Genomic DNA, 25,179 nt, shown 5'->3' with positions numbered 1-25,179 from the left:
GAATAATAAGTAAATCCAAAACCCTATGCAGTTCAGCCACCATGCATGTTGTTAGTCACAAAGCAACGAGGGTGTTTCTCAGTAAGAGTATAGCTGATGAATGTAGAAACAAAGAACTGCAGATGGTGGTTTATACCAAAGATGGACACAGAATGCTGGTATAACTCAGTGGTTCAGGCAGCATTTCTGGAGAAAAAGGATGGGTGATGTTTTGGGTCGGCTTCTGAATAAGGGTCCCAAACCAAAATGTCATCCTCCTTTTTCTCCAGAGATGCTGCCCGACCCGCTGAGTTATGCCAGCATTTTGTGTCTACTCCTGGTGAATTTTTGAACACGGGTTTAGTGAGCTCAGGGCTAGAATTGAGCGCAGCACGTGTGAAATGGATTGTGGAGCGAATTGCACCATCATTCTAGTTTTGGTACCTCCCTCAAAACATTCTGGAAGGAGTGAACCATCTCTCATGCACCAGCAGGCCTTGTAGGAGGGTCCCATTGCTGAAAGGAAGAGGCAATGGGGAGGGTGGTGACGATGATGACCACTTGACCAAGCCAGGTTACCCTTGTTCTCACTGCATCAAGTTTCAAAAGCACAGACTTTTTTGTTAGTTTAGTTTAGTTTAGTTTGGAGATACAGCGTGGAAACAGGCCGACCAGCGACCCCCGCACACCTACATTATCCGGGACAATTTACATTTATAGAAACCAAATTAACCTACAAACCTGTACATGGAAGGAAACCGAAGATCTTGGAGAAAGGTCACGGGGAGAACGTGCAAACTCCGCATAGTCGGGATTGAACCCGGGTCTCTGGCGCTGAAAGCGCTGTAAGTCAGCAACTCTAACGCTGCGCCACCGTGCCACCCTAATTATTTATTTTGCGCCCTTTAATGTTAAAGAAATCACAGAGGTGATCATTGGTGGTAAGGCCAGCTTTTATTGGTCACCCACACTTTTAACATGCTGATGGCCAGCCATCGACTTGACCCACCTCTGTCCAACGTGACCAAGAGTGTTGGTCAGGAGGAAGCGCCGGGACGTAAATATAATGACAACGATAATGACAGCAAATATTTCCAAGTCAGCATGGCGCATGTTTTGGAGATGGTGGTGCTTCTGGACGTGTGTAACCCTGGACTTGTTGGTGGCTGAGGTGGTGGGTTTGGGAAGTGCTGGTGGCCTGGCCTGGATGTGCAACGGCATACTGATGGTTCACACTACAACCATGTGGACAGAGTGATAGTTGGGAGGGTGGATGGGGTGTCCACTGGTACACTTACCAGTGAATTACTCAGCGAATGAGCTGCCGGAGGAGGTAGTTGAGGCAACAAAAGCTTTTCACTGCACCTCGGGTACACGTGACGATAAACTACACTGAACTAGCTGAGGCAGGTACAATCGCAATGTTTAAAAACGATTTACACAGGTACATGGATAGGACAGGTTTAGAGGGATATGAGCCAAACGCAGGCAGGTGGGACTAATGTAGATGGGAAATATTGGCCAGGGAGGGCAGGTTGGGCTGAGGGGCCTGTTTCCATGCTGTAAGACTAGCTAGGGTGGCACGGTGGCGCAGCAGTAGAGTTGCTGCCTTACAGCGAATGCAGTGCCGGAGATCCGGGCTCAATACCAACTACGGGTGCTGTCTGTTCGGAACTTGTACATTCTCCTCGTGACCTGCGTGGGTTTTCTACGAGATCTTCGGTTTCCTCCCACACTGCAAAGACGTACAGGTATGTAGGTTAATTGGCTTCGTAAATGTAAAAAAATTGTCCCTAGTGGGTATAGGATAGTGTTAAGGTGCGGGGATCGCTGGTCGGCACAGACTCGGTGGGCCGAAAGGGCCTATTTCCGCGCTGTATCTCTAAACTAACCTAAACTTGAGACCCTATGACTTACATCTGGCAATAAATACAGTATAACTTTCAAATTCTTTGTGGTACATCCAAGCAAGGGTGGCTTGATGGGACCCTCTGCTGCCCCTCTTACCGGTGTCCTGAGAGAGGCTGGCGCTGTAGCTGTCACTTTCTGTCGCCGTTATTCCATGCTGCGACCCCACAGTTCTCCAGTCAGAGGTCAAGGTTCGGGCAGGGGTGGAGGCCTGACATTTGGTCAGGGTCCACTGGCTGGAGTACCTGTTCCTCGTGCTGTGGGCTGATTTAACGCTCTTCCTGGCGACTGGATCTGGTGGTAAGCAAAACCAAGAGACTTTGTAGCGTCATCGAGCCTGGCCCCATTCGGCCCAGTGAATTGCAGGCAAACATCAAGTGACTATATTAATCACTTTCTTTCCCTCCCCAGATCACCCCCCCCCTCCCCCCAGATTCCATCACCCAGCTCAATGCTACGGGTAGCTTACAGCGGCCAATTAACTATCCTCTGCCAGTTTTTTTGGGATGTGAGACAAAACCGGAGTATGTGAAGGAAACACAGCGGGCCACAGGGGGAAGATGCAAACTCCTATACAGAGCATTGAAAGGCAGGATGGAACCTGGGTCTCTGGTGCTGTGAGGCAGCTGCTCTATCAGCTGTGCCATCGGGCTGCCCAAACTGTGTTGGCAAGGGTGCTCTTGTCTCTTCCCTCTTCATCACATAACCTTCTACACCTTCCATGCTTAGCTTCCCCCAGTGTTTAGAAACCAGCAGTGCGGATCACTGACATTTTTTCAGCATAGAGAGCCCCACATACTTACTGGTGCCTGGGCGGATGTCCGACATGTCGATCAGCGGCCCTGTGTTCTGGACCAAGGCTGGGTGATGGAGGGACACGCCGGTGCAGAAACTCTGGGGGTTGACCGATTCATTGAACTCCGAGTCGGTCACTGGGATGGTGGCCTTGTCGTCCCCTGCAGCAGAACGCAAAGCAAGAGGGTGAGGAACACTGGCGCCGACAGGGAACGGCCCTCACACAGGGATGTTTGGGTGTGAACGAAACCGCGGCCTTTCTTGGCTTAGTCAATGCCTGAGTAAAGTTGTCTCAAGCACACTGTCTGGTGAAGGTCAAAGAGCAAGAGGTACTCTAGTACAAAATGTTAGGTGAAGGTTTATTATTGTTGCGTGTAGCGAGGTACACGCCATTCGGCGCGTGTAGAGCACTCAACAAGGAGTGGGCTAATTCAACAAAGATTAGGCTAATCCACAGGAGTAGGTTATTCAACATGAGTGGGCTCCACAACAGGAGCAGCGCATTCAACAAGAATGGGACAGGCACCAGGAGTTGGTCATTCATCAGGATGAATTTAAAACAATTTAATTTTTAAACAATTGCAAGCCACTCAGTAAGGGGTAGGCCATTCGACGGGAGTAGGCTAGCCAGCAGGGGAGGGGAGTTTAGAACTAGAGGGTATAACTTTAGGGTGAGAATAGAGAAATTTATAAGAGATCTGAGAGGTATGTTTTTTTTCACCCAGAGGATGGTGTAGGTGGGGGGGGAGTGTGGTGGGGGAGGGCTTGCCGATATAATTACACCATCTAAAGCTGGTACTAGGTAAGGACAGGCATAGAATAATATGAGCCTGTGTGCTGAGTTACTCCGGTACTTCATTCTTGTTTAAAAATGTAAACCATCATCTGCAGTTCCTTGTTTCTATATCTCTATTGCCATTGTGTACAGCCACTACTGAGGCTTTGTCATGGATTTTGAATGAGAGGGCCCTCTGGACCTTTGAAGCACCTACCCAGTTGTTTGATTCCCTCTTTGTCCTCTATGAGTAATTGGACTCTGGGGATATCGATATGAAGCCGTGGTCCCTGTGGCTGCCCTTTCACCGGAGTGTCGAAGCTACGGTTGTTCTTACTGCAAGAAAACAAGAGAATCGGGAGTCTTGTATTGTCATGCATCCCGAAACAGAACAATGGAATCCTTACTTCCATTGCATTTTCATTTTACTGCAATTCTTACAACAGATATGCCAACATAGTACCCTGCAAACACCATCACGAGCAACAAAAAGAAGTTCATTATATATTAAAATACTCAAACAATAATTGTGCAAAGGCAAAAACAATGCCCCTCAAGTCTATGTAGTTCGGAGCTTGGATGGAGGTTGTGGTGGCCTGACAGTTCCGTCATTTGTGATTAAGAAAAATGACTCGGATTAAATGTTCTGTCAGTTTGACACTTCACTTTGATGTTTTATGAAATAAAATTTGACAAATTTCAAGTTAGATATTTGGAAAGTAATAGAATCTTAAAGAACACGAGGCAATAACTAATAAACTAATAAAGACATTGCAGATCATAAAATCGATCTTTGGAATCGAGCAATGGGCAATAAACTCCAAACGTACCAACAATGTTCACAACATTGAGAATGACTCTTTTTTTTAAATAAAAGGACACAGAAACCTGCATTGAACAAATCTCAGGTACAAGGCAAATGCCTTGCGGCAGCCACAAAAGTGCCGGTCTGTAAACGCCCTATACGTGGCGACTATTTGCATAGATTGACAAGCAAGGAATTTCACTGCGACTTGTCAGTTCAATTCAGGGTATCGGAGCAGCAAATACAGTCTGGTTTTGGAAATAAGGATCGGGTAATGTTCCCGGCAAGACATTTTCTGTGCTTCTACTGTGGCCACAACAGATTTCCGCTATATTTATTTCATCTAAATCTTTAATATATATTGTAAATAACTGAGGTCCCAGCACCGGGCCTTGCGGCCTGCCATTCTGAAAAGGACCGGTTAATTCCTATTCTTTGCTTCCTGTCTGCCAACCAGTTCTCTATCCATGTCAATACCCTACCCCCAATACCATTAGCCCTAATTTTGCACACTAATTTTGAATGTTAGTTATTTCATTGCAAAGGCCTATGTTGGTGTCTCTTGATTGGAAGCACACTGCTCCACTCTCTTTGCTTCCTCTCTGAGGGATGGATTAACATCCTGTCTAATGAGAGGCACCTGTTCAAAATGTGTTTTTATAAAAAAAAGCAAGATATAAATAAATCCATGTCAGAAAACCTATTTTAGTTAAATCGGGAGAAGAACCGGTCACAGCTGGAGCTCTGAAGCTGCACCTGGAGGAAGATGCACTGCAAACGTTCTCAACCCCACTACTGAGATGTCCCACGTCATGGTCGTGCAAGGCAGGCTGCGGTTCAATGGGCTGCACACTTCTCGTTGAATCAAGAGCTCGTTGATTCACGTCAACCAAGCACGAAAACCTAGGGCGATGCTCCCAGTGTGGACCTGCTGGAAGCGCTGCCTCTCAGGTGAGACAGCAACGCAGGGGAATCTTGGGCATTTGAGGGAAATTGGTTTCTTTAAAGAAAGATTAGCTAATATCTAGAACGAGCTGACAGAGGAAGAGGTGGAATCGCATACAATCGCCACTTTAAGAAGCAGGTAGACTTTGCCTAAGTAGATGGGGAATAGAAGGGTCACTTAAATAGGCAGGGTGGTAGTTCCTGCATAAAGACATTCAATCCTGCCACCATTTCTGTACAAGTTTGTATTTTAGACCGCGTTGCCTCCAGTAGATGGGGATTAGAAGGGTCAAATGGCTTAAATATAAATGATCCCTAGGGTGGATAGTGATAGTGTCCTGCCTCACAGGTTGCCAAAGACCAGATTCAATCGATGTATCTGACTACAAATACTCCAAATCAGATTATGCCATACAGGGAGTGCAGAGACGGTTTTTTCTGGGATGTCAGTGTCTTGTGAGGAAAGCGTGGGTTTTACTCTCTGAGTGCTCCGGGGATTTGTGGAAACTTACAGAACACTCAGGCAGATGACAGTTTTTTGTTGGGGAGGTTAAGCTTAAGGATGGGGGAAATCTTCGGTAAAAAAAATTATAAATGATCCCTAGTGTGTAGGATAGTGATAGTGTACGGGGATCATTGGTTGGCACGGATTCGGTGGGCCTGTTTCCACGGTGTATCTTTAAACTAAACTAAACTCAGAAAGATGCGGTCCTAATGTGGTTATAGGATAGATGGGCATGAGGTACTCCTGCACCAACATAGACGAACGATGCGGTCCTAATGTGGCAATAGGATAGATGGGCATGAGGTCAACATAGACGTGGTCGGGTGAAGGGCCTGCTTCTGTGCTGCACGTCTCTGTGACTACCACACAGAACAGAGTTTGCAAGTTCTCCCCGAGACCGTGTGCCTTTCCTCCACATCCCAATGACATGTAGATTTGGAGACAAAAGGGACTTCAGCTGTTGGAATCTTGAGCAAAACAAAACAAAGCACCAGAGGAACTCAGTGGGTCAGGCAGCATCTGTGGGGCGATGGAGTTTCCGATTGGGACCCTCCTGCAGACATGTGGGTTGAGAGGTTAAATGGTTGCTGGGGAATCTGGAATCTGGAGGGGGTGGTGTTCATGGGAATATAATGGGATCAGTGTAGGACTAAGGTAAAATGTGTGCTTGGTGGTTAGCGTGGACTCAGTTGGCAGAAGGGTGTGTGTCTATGATATATGACTATAACCTATGACAGAGGGGTGAGTTGGGGAGATCTGGGATGAATGGGTTGGATTGTGGACATTCCACACCGGATATATTCAGGTCGATGCATTAACAGGATCTTACCTGATCAGCATCTCTGCCAGGCTCTTTGCATCTAGAAATATTCAAAACAAAACATGATTAGTTTCAGACAAGAAGCACAAAGAGCCGATCTCTTGCCTGCCCCCCCCGGGGGCTGCGGTGTCGTTGCCTTCAAGAGCTCTGCAATTTGAACAGTGACCCCAGCGAGTGGCGGCAGATTAATCTTGTGCGGTGATTGGCAAGGCTGAGTGGCAGATTCCTGTCAGAAGCCCTCATGCGGCCCAGCTGTCTCGGTGACTTCCCCAGGCACTGCGTTGTGACATTTAAATCGTTTACACTGCCACGGATCTTTGACATCCCGTTCCAGTGCGTTCCTCATTCCCTCCCCCCGGCCTGCCGAGGTGTGTGTGTGTGTGTGTGTGTGGGTCTGTGTGTGTGTGTGTGTGTGTGTGTGTGTGTGTGTGTGTGTGTGTGTGTGTGTGTCTGTGTGTGTGTGTGTCTGTGTCTGTGTCTGTGTGTCTGTGTGTCTGTGTGTGTGTGTGTGTGTGTGTGTGTGTGTGTGTGTGTGTGTGTGTGTGTGTGTGTGTGCACAGCAGACATTGAATGCTGGCAACCAGGCTTGGGTGCTGGGGCTCGGAGGTGAGGAGAGAGATACAGAGGGAGCCACTGCTGATCGACATCAGGAAGAACTGAGCATCGGTTTATGAGCTGATTGATAATAGAAACAACATAGAAATAAGATGGAGATGAAAAAAAAAAGAACTACAGGTGCTGGAATCTGAAGCAAAACTCAAAGTGTTCGGGGGATACAACGGGCCAGGAAAGCAACATCTGTGGACAGACGATGTTTTGGGTTGGAGTCTAAAATAAGCAAGATATATGGAGCCACAGAAATGGAATGATATGGAAGGGGAGATCCAGATTCAGTCTGAATCTGACTAGTTTGCCTTCTCACTCTTGACCCTCCTTTCCTTGTTATTTTATTCTTTTATTCAGCTCCATTGACTCATGGACTGAATGATCTTGTTTACAATTAACACCATGGCAACACGGACCGCACCTTCTCAGATATATGCCCTTCAGGACGTGACCCTTTAAGGGCATCTTTCTCCCCCACCACCTCTGCGACTTAAAACTAATTTGTTTTCTCTCTTTGCCTTTTCAGATGAAGGGTTTACACCCTGAGATGTTAACCGTTTCTCCTTCCAGAGCCATTGCCTGACCTGCTTTCTGTGTGTATTGTAGGGAAGTATCACAGATGAAGGGGATCACTCCGCTTCTGGCAGCTCATCCATGTGTGAGAGAGACCCTGCTGTCGTCCCCTCGACATTTCCAATTGTCTATCCTGCCTCTGCCGTTCTACCTGGCCGTCAAACTCAAATTGCTGCCACCCACCCAGGGGGGAGCTTTCTTCACCACCTGTACCACCGCAGTGACGCTTTAACGACACTGGGTTCTTATTAAATCTCAGCCTGACTCGCTCTCTGTGCACCAGGCAAATATAACAGAGAATAAGCGTGTAGAAAGGAACTGCAGAGGCTGGTTTGTACCGGAGATAGACACAAAGTGCTGGAGTAACTCAGCGAGTCAGGCAGCATCTCTGGAGAATCGGGACGGGTGATGTTTCAGGTCGGGACCCGCATGGTCTGAAGAAGGGTCCTTTTACCCGAAATGTCACCAATCCTATTTCTCCAGAGATGCTGCCTGACCCGCTGAGTCACTCCAGCATTTTGTATGTCTCTTACACCGAATCACCGCAGGTCCATGCAGAATTCATAAAACACAATGAGATGGACTGTAGGGAGATAGTCAAAGATCTAACGAGTATGATTAAACAAAATTAGGACTAGCAAAGTTTATTTGAGTTCTAAACAGTAAATGGACAGCACATTAGATTGCAGCTTCTTCCTGAAGAGAGGAAAATCCAGGAGATTTTTGTTCAAACAAATGCTAAATTAGTATTCTAAGAATCAAAGTATTATGGCACAGATGGAGGCCATTCAGCCCATCATTTTCATGCCAGGCGAGAAAGCTATTCAGACTGATTTTGCTGCCGTGCTCTGTGCTAGTAGCTCCATCAAGAGTTCACAAAGAGCAATTAAAGGATGTGGAAATGAACAAGTAATAGCATTCAATTGTTTCGATCTTGTAAAATATTCACACACGTTGCATTTTCCCAGAGGTCTTTCTCAAAGGCAACGTCTGCATGTCAAAGCTTTCAAATTGAATGATACCAAGGATTTTGACTGTGCAACTGCCCCCGTTCATTCAGTTCAAAGCCGCTGCAATGTTCCTTCTCAATCACCTGTATAAATGTACCAGTGATCCCTATCGGGCATGGGCAAGTAACAGAGACGGTCCTTGGGTGCAGTCAGGGCTGGTAAGGGAGCTGGACGAACAGGGTGGCACAGTGGCAGAGATGCTGCCTTACAGTGCCAGGGACACGGGTTTGATCCTGACCACGGGTGCTGTCTGTACGGAGATTGCACGTTCTCCCTGTGACCATGTGGGTTTCCTCCGGGCACCCCACACACCAAAGACGTGCAGGTTTGTAGGTTAATTGGCTTGGTAGAAAGGTAAATTGTCCGTTTTGTGTGCAGAGTAGTGTTAGTGTGTGGGAATCAGTGGTCGGTGTGGACTCGGTGGGCCGAAGGGCCTGTTTCCGCGCCGTATCTCTGAGTTAAACTAAACTAAGCTTGCAAACATCCCACCAATATTTAGGTCCGGATCATTTGCTGACGCTCCCCATCCATCCCTGCTCACCCCGCAGTCTCTTCAGCCGCTTCTCCTTGCGTTTCTTCCGGATAATAAACAGGAGTGCCACAGCAACGGTTGCCAGGATCACAGGACAAGCAATGGTGAACAGCTTCTTCACATCGTCCCCCTCGCCTTGCATCGACTTGATCGGTGGGATCGTGCCTGAAATATTAGAACAAGGGAGAGAAGCGGAAAGAAATCAAAATTTTGATACGATGCACCTGGAGGTTTACAGGGGGCCATGAACTGTAACAGTGGCGTTGAGGCAGGTTACAATTGCCTTAGGCCTGAAATCAGATTACTGCATTTACTTCAGTGATTTTTTAATTATTTATAACAAACACATTTGTTATTTATAGATGACATAAAAATGAAATGGTTCCTCTCAGTCATCAAGTGGGTCTCGAAGATCTCATTTATACTGATTCACGGATGTTGAGGTGAAAAAGATGTTAAGATTAAAGTAGCCATAACAATTTGTGCTCATATTTCACCTCTGCAAAGGCTGCAAATTGTCCTTTGGAAGGAGGGGGATGATACATACCTCAAATATTTGTCCCAAAATGACTGCCGATTCTGGAGTGATTGGAGAATTCTCAACTACTTCTTCTGGCAGTTTGGTCTACATACCCACCACACTCTGTGTGGAAAAAGTTGCCCCTCAGGTTCCCATTAAATATTTCCTCTCTTACCATAAACGTATGTCCTCTTGTTTTTGATTCCGCTAAATTGGGTAAAAGAGTCTGTGCATTCACCCTATCTATTCCCTTGTGATTTAAGACACTATATCTCTTCACTATAATTCACTAAATCTGAACCAACTAAACAAACCTATGCCTTCTAGTTCTTGATTCCCCTACTGACTCTATTACGATTTTGTCCACCTCTATAAGATCAACCCTCAGCCTTCTGTGTTCTGGGGAACACAGTTCTAGACTGCCCAACCTCTCCCTTAAGCTCAGGGCTTTGAGTCCAAGCATATTCTAGTAAATCTTCTCTGCTCTCCGACCAGCTTCTGGCATTTTTCTCACAGAGTGTGGTGAGTCTGTGGAATTCTCTGACTCAGAGGGCGGTGGAGGCGGGTTCTCTGGATGCTTTCAAGAGAGAGCTAGATAGGGCTTTTAAAAAATAGCGGAGTCAGGGGATATGGGAGAAGGCAGGAACAGGGTACTGATTGGGGATGATCAGCCATGATCACATTGAATGGCAGTGCTGGCCCGCATGGTCTACTCCTGCACCTATTGTCTATTGTCTATTTTTCCTGCCCCAGGGTGACTAAAACTGAACACAATACCCCATAAAAGGGAGGTTACACAGAAAAGCTGGAGAAACTCAGCGGGTGCAGCAGCATCTATGGAGCGAAGGAAATAGGCAACGTTTCGGGCCGAAACCCTTCTTCAGACCATAAACGTATGGTCTGAAGAAGGGTTTCGGCCCGAAACGTTGCCTATTTCCTTCGCTCCATAGATGCTGCTGCACCCGCTGAGTTTCTCCAGCTTTTCTGTGTAACCTTCGATTCTCCAGCATCTGCAGTTCCCTCTTAAACCCCATAAAAGGGAGCCTCATCAACATATCACCAACTCATCCCACTGCAGGCACCAATTTGTTTTCTTAAAGGCAGATTTATTATTAAATATCCTTTATCCATATCTTTCATAACAATTGAAACGTAATTCCTTGTGGCCTCCCACTGTGGAATGACCATTGTTGGGATACCCAATAAGATAATGTAAGGTCAGTATTTGAGAGAGAGAGAGTGGGAGGCACGGTGGCGCAGCGGTAGAATTGCTGCCTTACAGCACCAGAGACTTGAGTTCGATCCTGACCATGGGTGCTGCCTGTACGGAGTTTGTAAGTTCTCCCTGTGACCAAGTGTGTTTTCAATAGACAATAGGTGCAGGAGTAGGTCATACGGCTCTTCAAGCCAGCACCGCCATTCGATGTGATCATGGCTGATCATCCACAATCGGTACCCCGTTCCTGCCTTCTCCCCATATCCCCTGACTCCGCTATCTTCAAGAGCCCTATCTAGCTCTCTCTTGAAAGTATCCAGAGAACCGGCCTCCACCGCCCTCTGAGGCAGAGAATTCCACAGACTCACAACTCTCTGTATGAAAAAGTGTTTCCTCATCTCCGTTCTAAATGAGTCATCCCTTATTCTTAAACTGTGGCCCCTGGATGCTCCGGTGTCATTGCTCATTCAAAAGATGTACAGGTTTGTAGGTTAATCGGCCTCTCTAAATTGGCCCTCGTGTGTAGGGTAGAACGAGGATACGGGTGATCGCTGGTTAGCCGTGACCCGGTGGGACAAAGGGCCTGTTACCACGCTATATCCCTAAACTAAATTAAACTAAAAAAAACAGGGGTGAGAGAGGATGTCAGCACCACACCAACACTGGCCCAGATCATCAACGTATTCTATTTAATTCTTGCTTCCATGTTAATCCACTTTTCCTTTGCCCCCACTCCCAGAATCAGAGATCTCTACTCTCTCTGAGCGAAGAACCTCCTTTGACTGGAATTATTGGTGACTTGCAGATTTGAGGAGCATGAGTGGGGAACGTTCAGCGCTGGGGAAAAGAGAGATTTATTAGTCGGCTCACCCTGAGGCTGTGCACGCACTGACAGATGGGCTGGCAGCTTTGGTTCTGCTGATGAGCGAATTAAAACACAGAGGAAAGCGCCCAGTCAGCTGGAGAGACCAAGTCCTATTACTGTGCAAGCCTGCTATTTTCTCTCGCCGCTCCGCCTCCTCCTGACTCTGCCAGATCTGTGCAGTAATAGTGCCAGTCAGGTAAAGGTTGCTCTCTGCTTGCCTGTCGGCTCAAAGCACATCGTCACCTGCCTCTGCCAGGGACTTCACCCAACCCCCTCAGGCTCAACCCCCATGCACCAGTCCGCATTTGTTGCTCCACGCTTGGAGAGACATGTCATAATAACTTTCCGCTGCCCCCAAGCTCCCATAGCAAGGCCCAAGAAACCATGCTGACTCTGTGGGTCACTGCATTCAAAATGGTCCCCCTGTGCACTTCGGCCTCTGGGTTACCAAAATGGCTCCCCCTGTGCACAGTGGCCAATGGGTTATCAAAATGTCCCCCCCTTGTGGGCTTGTGGGCTACCAATATGTACACACTGCTGTCCTTAGGCTATCAAAATTGTTCCCCCCTGTGCACTGTGGCAGGCCAGGCAGAGATGATTCAAGTGCACCCTCACTACATTCTTACTCCCATTGTGCCTCATGTCCAGGGCATGTGTCAGGGCTATGGGGTTATTTCGCCCGGTCTTCTTTAAGATGATTTGTTTCTGTAGATGCTGCCTGACCTGCTGATTGTTTCCCCCCGCATTTTCTGTTTTATTTCAGTATCTGAACTTATCTTTGATTTTCATGTCTCTGTAGAATTGATGCCTAGAAACCAGACAATGGACCCCACAGATCATCGCTGGTGTTTACGGTCCAGACATGCCATTGGAAGTCTAGTCTTCCCTTCCCAATTCAGTTCCCACATTCTTGGATCTACTGCACCCTCATGGATGGATACATTGACTTCCTTTTTCAGAAGTCACTGCTTCCCTTGTTTGCTTTGTTAGTTCAAGGGTTGAGCATCACACTTATTGCCCATCCTTGACTGCCATCCAGAATGGGATGGGGTGCCCACAACTGAGAGCTTCACATGCCTTGCCAGAGGGGAAGGGAAGAGTTAACCATTTTGCAACATGGTCACATAAAGGCCAGTCTGAGTATATTGGTCAAATTTCCTTTCCTGAGGGACATTGGAGAACCAAAGTCCTTGGTATTCTCTGATACATATGAACAGTCCAATCCCCAGCACCATCGCACGCTGACCATTGATATTCCGTTGCTTTCCAGCGCAAGAATCAATTGCGGTCACATATCTTGGATATGGGGGGAAAGCAGGAACGGGGTACTGATTTTGGAAGGTCAGCCATGATCATGTTGAATGGCGGTGCTGGCTCGAAGGGCCGAATGGCCTACTCCTGGCACCTATTTTCTATGTTTTTATCTCCTGGCAGACAACATTTAGAGGACACCGCAGGAGTGGGCTCTGGGAGAGATGCGCGGTCCTTGCCCACACTCACAGCAATACGCAGCTAAGCTCATGAGTATCGGGCCCATTGATAGTAAGTCAATGGATAATGAGGTGTAAGTGTAGATTTTAACAACAATATGGTCATCTCATTGTCACCATTACTAATATTAGCTTCTGAAATTCAGGTTATTTAATTAACTGAAAAAAAAATCTTCCTATTCCCTGGTGGGATTTAAACTCAGGTTTTGGCTGTCAAGCCTCTGAATTACTAGTCCAGTAACTTAACCACCATGTTCCCAGTGGTGTGCTATTTAAAAAAAAATAATTATATAATGCTTATTAACTATACATCCAGCACTGCCTGGACATCATCACTACACAGTGAGGGGTGAACCTGCTGTCATTTATGTTACATTTATTTTAGTGTGAAACTGAGTAACCCCCTTTTGTTACAGTCATGGTCATTTGTTGGGCAATGTGAGACTAAGGATTATTGGTTCTAACGGAAGAACATTCAATGTCTACCAGAGACTAGGTAGAGAGGATCTAAAAACAACCAAAAAGTAACTGCAGATGCTGGAAATCTGAAATAAAAGTGGAAACAGCTGGAAACACTGAGCAGATCAGGCAGCATCCGTGGAGAGAGAAAACTAGAGTAACTGACCTGGAATGTTGGCTTGGTTTCTCTCTCCACAAGTTCTGCCTGACCTACTGTTTATTTTTGCTATTTTCGGATTGCGTTGAAGTTTATACTTATGCGTATGATTGTGTTTATGTTATAAGGTCCACCACCGATTTTCCAGCATCCTTGGTTCCAGAACCTTTCTGGATTATCCGTTTTGCTGGACCAACAGAGGTCACGGCCTCCGAGTGGAGTCAAACGGTACTGGAACTGTCTGCCTCGGCCGCCAAGGGGCCGAGACACCGGCCCGCAAAGTCAGCCTCGGTAGTCGGCTGGTGCAGTTGGTGCAGTGTGGCTGTGCAACAGCAAAGAGTTGGGCCGAATGGCCTTTTAAAACATCAACATATCATGGCTCAAAAGTTGCATGGAAGAATGAGGCAAGGAGAGATTTAGGGGAAGAAATGGGGGCACAAGAGACTGCTGATGCTGGGATATGGAGCAGAGAGGAAAGTTGCAGATGTGTTTTGGTTAGATGTTGTGGGGGTTTTGTTTTATTCAGATGCCCCGTTCCCTTATCATTAACCTAAAGGAATAGTATTGCCCAGAAAGCAATGAGAAGCCAGTAGAGTAAAAGGTAAGTGGCCCCTTCTTCCCATGACTTACTTCCATCATGATCTAGAGTGGCAAACTGCGTGGTTTCATTGCCACAACCTGCACTGTTACAGGCTCGCATCTTCAACTCATACCAAGTGGCCTCTCGCAGGTCCTGCAGGAAGATCCCGTTGGATAGGTTGGTCCTCAAGGTAACCCAGGGCCATGTGCCTTTGGGACGGTAGTCCATGATGATAGCGGTGATGGGGCAGCCCCCATTGTTCCATCCCTGGAGGTTGAGCCTGGCGTGGCTGGCGTTGATGTGCGTAAAGAGGTGGGTATCTTTGTTGAACGCAGGTTCTAGAGCAAGAAGAGGAATGAAATAAGATATTTATTCCCATGACATTTTGGTGAATGCTTTACGAATAAACATCTAAAACATTGTCACGTGTAATGATGATGTTCAAATTATCATAGTTTGGGCCCCAATTACTGTAAATGGCTCGATTGTAATCATGCGTTGTCTCTCCGCTGACTGGTTGGCACGCAACAGCACCTTTTCACTGTCCTTCTGTACATGTGACAATAAACTAAGCAGAACTGAACTGAAATCCTTCTTTAATTCTTGATGGGAAACCATTTACTTCAACTTTAAATCCTGAACCAAGAAGGTTTGAACTTCTAGGGCCAAATCCTTAAAGTCCAGAAACATTATATCCCAGCATCTTCAGTCCACACTCTCTATTTAACATAGACGGGGTAGACAGCCAGAACCTTTTTCTCTAAGATGGCAATATCAAAAACTAGAGACATAGCTTTGTGATGGGGCATAGCTTGAGAGGGGCAAAGTTTAAGAGAGATGTGCAGGGACAAGTTTTTTTACACAGCGTGTGGTGAAAGCCTTTGAACCCGCTGCCGGGGGTGGTTTGGGTTGGTGGAGGCAGATACAATAGCGACATTTTATAAACTTGGATAAGCACGTGGATATGCAGGGAATTGCTGGATTTTGTTCCCCATTCCTGTCTGCCCCTGAACCAAGTGTGTTGTTGGGGCACTTGACAGCATCAAAGATTTATCACAGTTTTGCAGTGGGCAACAGCCAAGGTTCAGTTGCCTGCTAACATCTGCGAAGAAACAGATATATATATATCTGTTTCTTCGCAGATGTTAGCAGGCAACTGAACCTTGCCTGTAGAGGCCACTAGTGGGAGAGTCTAGGACCAGAGGTCACAGCCTCAGAATAAAAGGACGTATCTTTAGAAAGATAAGAAGGGGTTATGGGGAGAGGGCAGCTAAATAGGGTTAGGAGGGAAAGATAGATCAGCCATGATTGAATGGCGGAGTAGACTTGATGGGTTGAATGGCCAAATTCTGTTCCTATTACTAATGAACTTATGAACATGAGTTTCTTTAGACAGAGGAAGGCGAATCTGTGGAATTGATTGCCACAGAAGGCTGTTGAGGCCACGTCATTGGGTATTATTTAGGCGCAGATTAATAGATTATGCGATTAGGACGGGTGTCGGGTTATGAGGAGAAGGCAGGAGAATGTGATCGAGAGGGAAAGATCGATCAGCCATGATTATATGGCAGAGTAAACTTGATGGGCCGAATGGTCTAATTCTGCTCCTGGGACTTATGAAGGCCAGTCAACCAATCTAGTCCATACTAACTCAGTGGACAATTCAGAGTTGACCACAGTGCTTAGGCCTGGAGTTAGTTACAAACCCAGAAAGCAGAAGATTTCTAGAATAAAATCCATGAACCTGAACCTGAATAGCATTTTATTTTTCAAAGTTGCGATTTTGTCATCGCCAATAATACCATGTTAATAATAGCTTTTTATTTCCAGATTATTTAATTAAAGCAAGTTTGGAGAAATTGAACTTGCGTCTCCTGATAACTGGTTTCATTCTCCGGTTTACTAACTTGGAAAAGTAATCGCAATGCCTTCATATGACTCGTGCACATAAATTAGCTGGTTCAATGACCAGTAGGAGGCAGCTTCCTGGCTGACTTACCCCTTCCATGGGTCTTGGCTTCAATAATCTCGCTGATATGTCCCGCCCCGACACTGTTCTTGGCCGCCAGCTTCACCTTGTACCAAGTACCGCATTTGAGGTTGTCCAGTTTGAAGGAGCGCTCGCCGGGGTTGATGAAGATGTTCTTCCATTCTTCACTGTTATCTACCGAGTACTGCAGCACAAAGCCTGTCGGGGGAAGCAGGAGTGATGTCTCATTAGCGCTGCAAATTGAATAGTCGGCTGAACTTCCCAGCGCCCATCAGCTCGCTGGCCAGTCAGGTCTTGCTCAGCTTCACAAAAATTAACCTCTTCATCAAACAAGACTCTTTTTTACTCACGAAGGCTCAGTGTTTCGTGGGCACTGAGAGGTTATTTACAAAAATAACTATCACATGGATTGCGGGCAAATACATAAGGAAGATAGGAAAGAGCAGGTAATTTGGCTCATTGTACCAATGCTGCCATTCAATAAGATCTAGGCCGATCCTCTACACAGTGCCGCTTCCAGCTCAGCCCATCACACAGACCAGACTCCCCACCATCGACTCCATCTACACTTCACGCTGCCTTGGAAAAGCAGACAACATAATCAAAGTTATGTCCCATCCCGGTCATTCCTTCTTAGAGTGATACAGCGTGGAAACAGACTCAACGTGTACACACTGGCCAACGTGCACACACTGTCCCAGCTCCCCGCCTTCGGCCCATATCTCTCCAAACCTGTCCTATCCACGTACCTGTCTAAACCTGTCTTCTCCATGATCCCATCAGGCAGGAGGTACAGGAGATTGAAAGCACGCACCCCCAGACTCAGGAACAACTCCCCTCCCCTCCCCCTCCAAACATTTAGGGTACTGTCCTTTAGAGTACTCTACCTCATTGCTGACATTGGACTTTGTCCACGGAACTGTTGCACTATAATGAAGACACCTATATCTGCACTCTGTATCTATTGCTTGTACTTTTCCTCTACCTATTGTACTTGAATTCGTCTTGAATGTCATAAAAAATGAGATGTGGCTGGATTTTTAAAATGAATGCATACTGCCTCTATATGATACTGTTCAACAGACTGCCTTGAGCATTTTTAATTATAGAAACACTGTATCTGCCAAAGCATTTGGCAAATATTCATCTCTCAACCAACCTTACCACAAAACATTCTCATTTCAGACATCTGGGTGATACATTGAATGTAGAGTGGGCCTCTGTAATAATCATCATTGCATTCTGCTTGCAAGTTGTTACATCTACTACATGTTACAAGCACACTTCACAATTCTTTGCCTGAACATTTATTTCTTCTTACCGCAAGGCCTTTTGGACAATCCGTGACAGTGGTGCAGCAGGTAGAGCTGCTGCCTCAATGCTCTAGACACCTGTGTTTGATTCCCACCTTTTAGTTTAGTTTAGTTTAGAGATACAGCGTGGAAACAGGCCCTTCGGCCCACTGGGTCCGCGCCAACCAGCGATCCCTGCACTATCCAACACACACCAGGGGCAATTTTTACATTTACCAAGCCAATTAACCTAAAAACCTGTACGTCTGTGTGGACTCTGCACATCCTTCTTCTTCTTGCGTATGGCGTGCACAGCCTAAAGTTGTCGGACAACTTGTTCTATGTGATCTTATTTAATTGTGCACTCCGGGTTGATTGCATTTGTCGAAACAGGGCGGACCACGTGAAGGTTGAAATCTGCCACCCCGCACATTCTCCTGTGATGTGGGTTTCCTCCAGCTGTTCCCACATCCTGAAGATGTCTGGGCTGCGAGGTGAATTGGTCACTGTAATTTGCTCCTAGTGTGTGGAGAAGTGGTGGAATCTGGAGGGAGTTGATGGACCTGTTTCCATGTTGTATCTCTGTGACTTTATTGTCCTCTAGGGTTACATTACATTAGCAGAAGTAATGTAACGCTAACACTATCCTACACCATCTAGGGACAATTTACAATTTTACCATGACAATGAACCTGCAGACCTGTATGTCTTTGGAGTGTGAGATGACACCAGAGCTCCCGGAGAAAACCCACGGAGGTCACGGGGCGAATGTACAAAATCCACACAGACAGCACCTGTGGTCAGGATCGAACCTGGTCCTGTCAGGCAGCAACTCTACCGCTGTGCCACCGTGCCGTCCTTACATTTCTCCCCACACTGTTACCCTCAACAGTGGCAAAAGGAACAGGGAGCCAGAGAGGAAGGAGCAGAACAAACACCGGCATTGCGGGGAGGGAGAGACGAGACTGATGGGAGTGGCGACTAATGGAGAGCGGGAGACGGCTACGAAACAGAGTCTGACAGTGAATCCAGGACCACAGGTATTTGTGAGATTGCTCAATCCTGCAGCATCAAGTCAGAAATTAGCCCCAATTTAAATGTACACAAACAACGCGATGACTCTGCTCGTCACAATGATCAGATAAACAAGTGGCTTGTTCACATCACATCATAATTACAGATACACATATAATACCGTATTAAGAAGTCAAGGAAACATTGATGTGTAATATTTCTGGAACGGGGAGGCGGTAATTCACTAATAATTACATTATGTGCCTTGACAGATGGATGAAATGCTGCCTGGGTTGTGTGGCGCTGCTGAGATGTACTACAGGGGGCGCTGTTTGGCATCTTTTGAAGTTCGCTGCTCTGTGACCTGATGTATCTAGACTACCAACCAACATGCTGGGTTTTGCCTTCTTCGGAGCAGAGGATTTCGACCTGCTCTCAGCAGTGAGACCGTGAAGTCAGCGGACTTTGACACACAGTCAATCCTCTAATAAGGCAGTGAGTAGTCACACTGCACAGTGTGCAGCTCCCACTTTCAGCGAGGCAACCACAGAACATCGCGGAGACCAGTGAGCAGAGGAGAGGAGAATCATCGAGAGTACCAGTCAGCCTTTCTGCTGGTAGACACAAAATGCTGGAGTAACTCAGCGGGACAGGCAGCATCTCTGGAGAGAAGGAATGGGTGACGTTTCATCAGACTGAAGAATGGTCTTGAACCGAAATGTCACCCTTTCCTTCTCTCCAGAGATTCAGATTCAGATTCAGATTCAATTTTAATTGTCATTGTCAGTGTACAGTACAGAGACAACGAAATGCATTAAGAGACGATGCCTGTCCCGCTGAGTTACTCCGGCATTTTGTGTCCACCTTCGATTTAAACCAGCATCTGCAGTTCATTCCTATAGCCTTTCCCCCTGACTGGATATGGAAAGCACGCAACAAAAACCTTTTCACCGGACCTTGGTACACATGACAATAAAATATACTACAAAAATTGTTTAGAGATACAGCATGGAAACAGACTCTTTGGCCCATCAAGTCCACACACCCTTGCACACTAGTTCTATGTTATCCCACTTTCTCATCCACTCCCTACACACCAGGGGCAATTTATATTTAGGCCAATTCACCTACAAACCCGCATGTCTTTGAGATGTAAGAGGAACTCGGACCACCCAGAAGAAACCCACTCAGCCACAGGGAAAATCCACACATGCGCAAACGCCACACAGACAGCACCTGAAGTCAGGATCGAACCCAGGTCCCTGGCACTGTGTCGCAGTTGGGAAAACTAAACTCACTTTTCCCGCAGTGTGGTGAAAATGTGGTCACGCTGACAGGTGAATAATTTAGGGCGCTATAACAGTGGCACAGTTGGTAGAGCTGCTACCTCACAGCATTAGAGACCCGGGTACAACCCTGACCTCAGGCGCTGTCTCTGTGGAGCTTGCACGTTCTCCCTGTGAATGTGCGTTTCCTCCGGATGCTCTAGGTTCCTCCCACATCCCAAAGACGTGCTAGTTTGTAGGTTAATTGGCCTCTGTAAATTGCCTCTAGTGTGTAGAGAATGGTTGTGCCACGATAGTACTGAACTAGTGTAAACAGGTGGGTCGAAGGGCCTGTTTCCATGCTGTATCTCTAAAACTCAAACAAAACACTAAATTTAATAGGAGTAGGAAGGAACTGCAGACGCTGAAGAACTGCAGTTTAGGTGATGTTTCGGACCAAGACCCCTGAGACCTCTCAGTCTGAAGAAGGATCTCAACACGAAACGTCACCTATTCCTTTTTTCCAGAAATGCTGCCTCACCCGCTGAGTTACTCCAGCAATTTAAGTCTAAATCTAAGAGGAGACTGGAGAAACATAGGGGGAGGGTTATGCTGATGGCCAAAGGAATAAATGGAGCACCCAACACAGCATGGACATGTCGGGCTGAATGATTTCCTGCTTTGTGCACACCAGGGTGTTCTAGGTCAGAAGGAAAGGAGGAGGTGGGAAGGAAGAAAATAAAGGCAGACAAAGCAGAGAGGAAGGAAGGAAGAACATGTCCAAGAGGGTCCATTTAGAGAAGGGACAGAATCATGGACAGAGACAGAGTTTAACGGACCCATATATTAGCTGCTGGTCGAGTGATCAATGAAATGAGCAGTCTGAGCTCAGGTTCACTTGCAATTTGCCACAGGGCAACTGCTACAAACTATTACAAATAGATTTGCAACCCAGCAAGTCTCAAGAGGCGGCAGACTAAAAAAAAGAGGTGGATGTCCCTCAAAGTGTTAACGTCACAGATGCCACCAATCACTTCAGAAGCTGTGCATTGGGAACGAAAACAATTTTTGTCGTGGTCTGTTTGGTTATTTTGAACGTAATGGGACTGGAAATTGCATTCCATTTGACCACACGGAGCGTGTGCTCACAGTGTGTTTGGGGGGCAGGGCGCTCACAGCGCGCCGTAAATCTTTGTGCACCGCTCTCGATGATTGCGATCTCCCTGCTGTGGATCAGACAGTGGGGGAGAGGTGAAGATGGAGGGGAGGGAGATGACATTTCAAATAACGCACGCACAACGGAGATCTCCAAAGCACAATTGTGATTGTGCCTGAGACCAGGCCTCCAATATTGGTCGGCCTTCAACAACACTCCCCTCAGATGCATCAGCCAAGCATACACGTACAAACCTCCCCATCTCAGGCAGCTGATATTTGCATTGGAAATCGTCCATTCTCCAAAGGCAGGCCTCAGGGATTGACTGCAGCTGCACAGGCTGTTGCTATGACAGCTGAGAGTAGCACCGGAGGATGATCGAGGTCCTGTTTTAACTCTCCCCCAGTACGATGGGACTTATTTGGATGAACCTATACACGGATCGGACCCACTCGTGAAAAATTCACGGCGCGCCTGTCTTCAGCTGAAGCCACCCAGGCCTCTCAGCACAAAACAGGCCACCAAGGGCGGCAGCAGAAACATCCTGTTACTGGCCTAATAGTCTGCAGGCTCCGACTAATGATCCAGAGACACAAGTTCAAATCCCTACAGGCAGCTGGGGAATTTAAAATTCAGCTAATTAAATATATCTGGAGTAACATATAACAATGTCGGTGAGGCCACTGCACTGTTGTACGAACTCATTTGAAATTTAAGGAATGAGGTTTGCCATTTCTACCTGATCTGACCTATATTGACCCAGGACCCAGATAGACACAATGTGCTGGAGTAACTCAGCAGGTCAGGCAGCGTCTCTAAATATTGTCTGTGCCACTACAGCTGTTCCACTCTTTTAAACCTCTACTCTAACAGATCTGTACATCGTGGACGGCTTGATTGTAATCAGGTATAGTCTTGCCTTTGACTGGACAGCATGCAACAAAAAGTTTCTCACTGCACCTCGGTACACGTGACAATCAATTAAACTGAACTAATGTAAACTAAAATACTCCAATGTGTCTCCTTGTCCTCTTTCTATATCCTTTTGTCATCTCTTGTATCCACATATCACTTGCCAGTCTTTGTCCTGCCATCACTTCATTTCCACAATGTCACCTATCCATGCCCTCCAGAATGCTGCCTGACCCGCTGGGATATTGCAGTATTTTATGTTCTACGTGAGGCTTCAGCATCTGTGGTTCCTCGTGTCTCCCTACAATGTAACCTGCTACCTCCGGCCCAAATTGGAGGAACAGCACCTCATATTTCGCTTGGGTAGCTTACACCCCAGCGGTATGAACATTGACTTTGATTTTAGTTTTAGAGATACAGCGCGGAAACAGGCCCTTCGGCCCACTAAGTCTGTGCTGACCAGCCATCCCCACGCTTTAACACTATCCTACACACACTAGGGACAATTTTCATTTATACCAAGCCAATTAACCCACAAACCTGTACGCCTTTGGAGTGTGGGAGGAAACCGAAGATCTCGGTCTCAGAGGAAACCACGTGGTCATGGGGAGAATGTACAAACTCTGTACAGACAGTACCCTTGGTCGGGACTCACGGGTCTCTGGCACTGCAAGCGCTGTAAGGCAGCAACTCTACCGCTGCACCCCTGGTGCCGCCCTGTGCTATGTCTCTAACTTCAAGTAACACTTGCTTTCCCTCTCTCTCCATCCCCCTCATCCTAGTTATCCGACCAGTCTGACTGACCCCCTGATTACATTTAATCTCTCTATTCTGCATTTTCCTTGATCTCATCCCATTCGATGTCCCATTTTGCCACCTTTATCCCTGTGTCACCCTCTCCCCGACTCTCAGTCTGAAGAAGGGTCTCGACCCGAAACGTCACCAGTTCCTTCTCTCCAGAGGTGCTGCCTGTCCCGCTGAGCTACTCCAGCATTTCGTGGCTATCTCTCATGCAAACCCGCATTTGCGGTTCCTACCTACATCCTCAAGGCCAATTCCCTCAACAGGGAAGAGCAGGGGCCATTTCCTTTGTGCATAGGTCCAGCCAGAAACAACACGGTCACATTCAGAAACATTACTGTTCAAGTACACCATTGCTTTTGGGGGCATTCTCGCGCAAGGGCTGCTTTCGGTTCCATTCACATTGCCCATTCATTTGACGATGCTGCAAATGCAAATCAGCAAGAACAGCGAGCGCAAGCTAAATAGGGAATGACAGGGGTTGGGAATCTTTAGAAGGTTCAAAGGACGATTAACTCAGCGGTTCATCCGAACGTTATTATTTTATTTAAACTGCACGTGAAGGCTAAATACAACACCTCCGTGTAAATAAACGGTCACAAAGAACAGAGAATGCTGGAAGCACTCCGCAGGTCTGTCCTCCCCAAAGAAAGGGAAACTACTGCTTAATAGTCTGAATGGAGATTCAATATGTAACCATGGCCATCTTTATTTGTATGGCGTTTCGGGTCGAGAGCCCTCTTGAGTCTGAAGAAGGGTCTCGACCCGAAACGTCACCCATTCCTTCTCTCCAGAGATGTTGCCTGTCCCGCTGAGTTACTCCAGCATTTTGTGTCTGTCTTCGGTTTAAACCAGCATCTGCAGTTCCTTCCTACACATCTTTGTTTGTGTAGTGGGGTTTATGTCTTCTACATAGGGACTGAGTCTAGTGAGACACCTCTCACATAGGGGAGGGGATATCATCCCAGCGGCCCCCAGAAGTGGTCCTAGCCACTCTTTTGCTTAAAGATAAGCATAAACGCTACTGAGTAGAACATGACCGGATGTACAGAAAACACACAAAGAGTTTTTGCGCAGATTTCATTTGTACATATTTAATGTTCTGAATAAAGTTTATTTTTTAAATTAAAAAGATGCCCCACGATGCTTTATAAAAAGCATTGTTGAGTATAAGCTGCAGCCAAATTAATTATTAGGTTAGATAACCTATCCTAGCTTAATCAATGTTCTTGGGAGAGAGAGGGAGGGGAGAGAGAGGGGCAGAGATGGGAAGAGAGAGGTGGAGGGAGGCGGAGAGAGGGGGAGAGAGAGTGGGAGAGAGTGGGAGGGAGGGAGAGGGAGGGAGAGGGAGGGAGAGGGAGGGAGGAAGGGAAAGGGACAGGAAGGGAGGGAGAGAGAGAATGCAGGCCTTGTATTGTTCTTTTCACTTTGGTGCAAGATATTCCTTGAAATAGCTCTTACAATTTAGAGACACAAGGAACTGTGGAGCAAAACACAAAGCGCTGGAGGAAATCAGCAGGTGAGGCAGCATCGATGGAGAAAATGGCAGATGATGTTTCAGTTCTTCTTCAGACTCTTAAAATGTGTCTTTCCTGTTGCCAGGGTCGTGACCTGAAACATCGCCTATCCAATAGATGCTGCCTCCCTGCAGAGTTTCTCCAGCACTTTGTATATGTTTTCTGGTAAACTAGCATCTGCAGTGCCTTGTGTCAACAATATCTCCATCTTCAGCTTAGCAGAAAACATTGATAATTAATATGAAGCACCTTCAGACTTTCAACTACCATAATGATTCTGGTAATGCTTGCTATATATTGCTGAAATTTCAGAGAGGATTGAGACCTATCCGATTACAACAAATTCCCTATTCCACATTAGGTTAGTAAGGGTGATTTGATTAGTACGGGTGTCAATGGTTATGGGATGAAGGAGGCGGAATGGGGTTGAGTGGGAAAGATAGATCAGCCATGATTGAATGGCAGGGTAGACTTGATGGGCCGAATGGCCTGATTCATAATTTCATAAGTTCAGAAGTGATAGGACCAGAATTAGGCCATTCAACCCATCAAGTCTCCACCGCCATTCAATCATGGCTGATCTATCGATCCCTCTAAACCCCATTCTCCTGCTTTCTCTCCATAACCCCTGACACCTGTATTAATCAAGAATCTCCGTATCTCTGCCTTAAAACTATCCATTCACGACCTCC

General features: G+C 46.7%; 1 protein-coding gene across 1 annotated transcript in view; it reads right to left on the bottom strand.

Moving 5' to 3' along the window:
• Nucleotides 1-25,179, bottom strand: part of LOC129712347 (cell adhesion molecule DSCAML1) — a 463,662-nt gene that overhangs the window by 6,451 nt on the left and 432,032 nt on the right. Inside the window, 7 exon segments of the mRNA XM_055660700.1 lie at nt 1,987-2,181; nt 2,691-2,843; nt 3,675-3,793; nt 6,542-6,572; nt 9,263-9,418; nt 14,591-14,878; nt 16,540-16,728. Of these exon segments, the coding sequence (XP_055516675.1) occupies nt 1,987-2,181; nt 2,691-2,843; nt 3,675-3,793; nt 6,542-6,572; nt 9,263-9,418; nt 14,591-14,878; nt 16,540-16,728 (1,131 nt within the window).

This window comes from Leucoraja erinacea, chromosome 32 (genome assembly GCF_028641065.1).
Source record: "Leucoraja erinacea ecotype New England chromosome 32, Leri_hhj_1, whole genome shotgun sequence".
NCBI classification, from domain to species: Eukaryota; Metazoa; Chordata; class Chondrichthyes; order Rajiformes; family Rajidae; genus Leucoraja; species Leucoraja erinaceus.
This window is presented reverse-complemented; position numbering and strand designations above follow the sequence as displayed.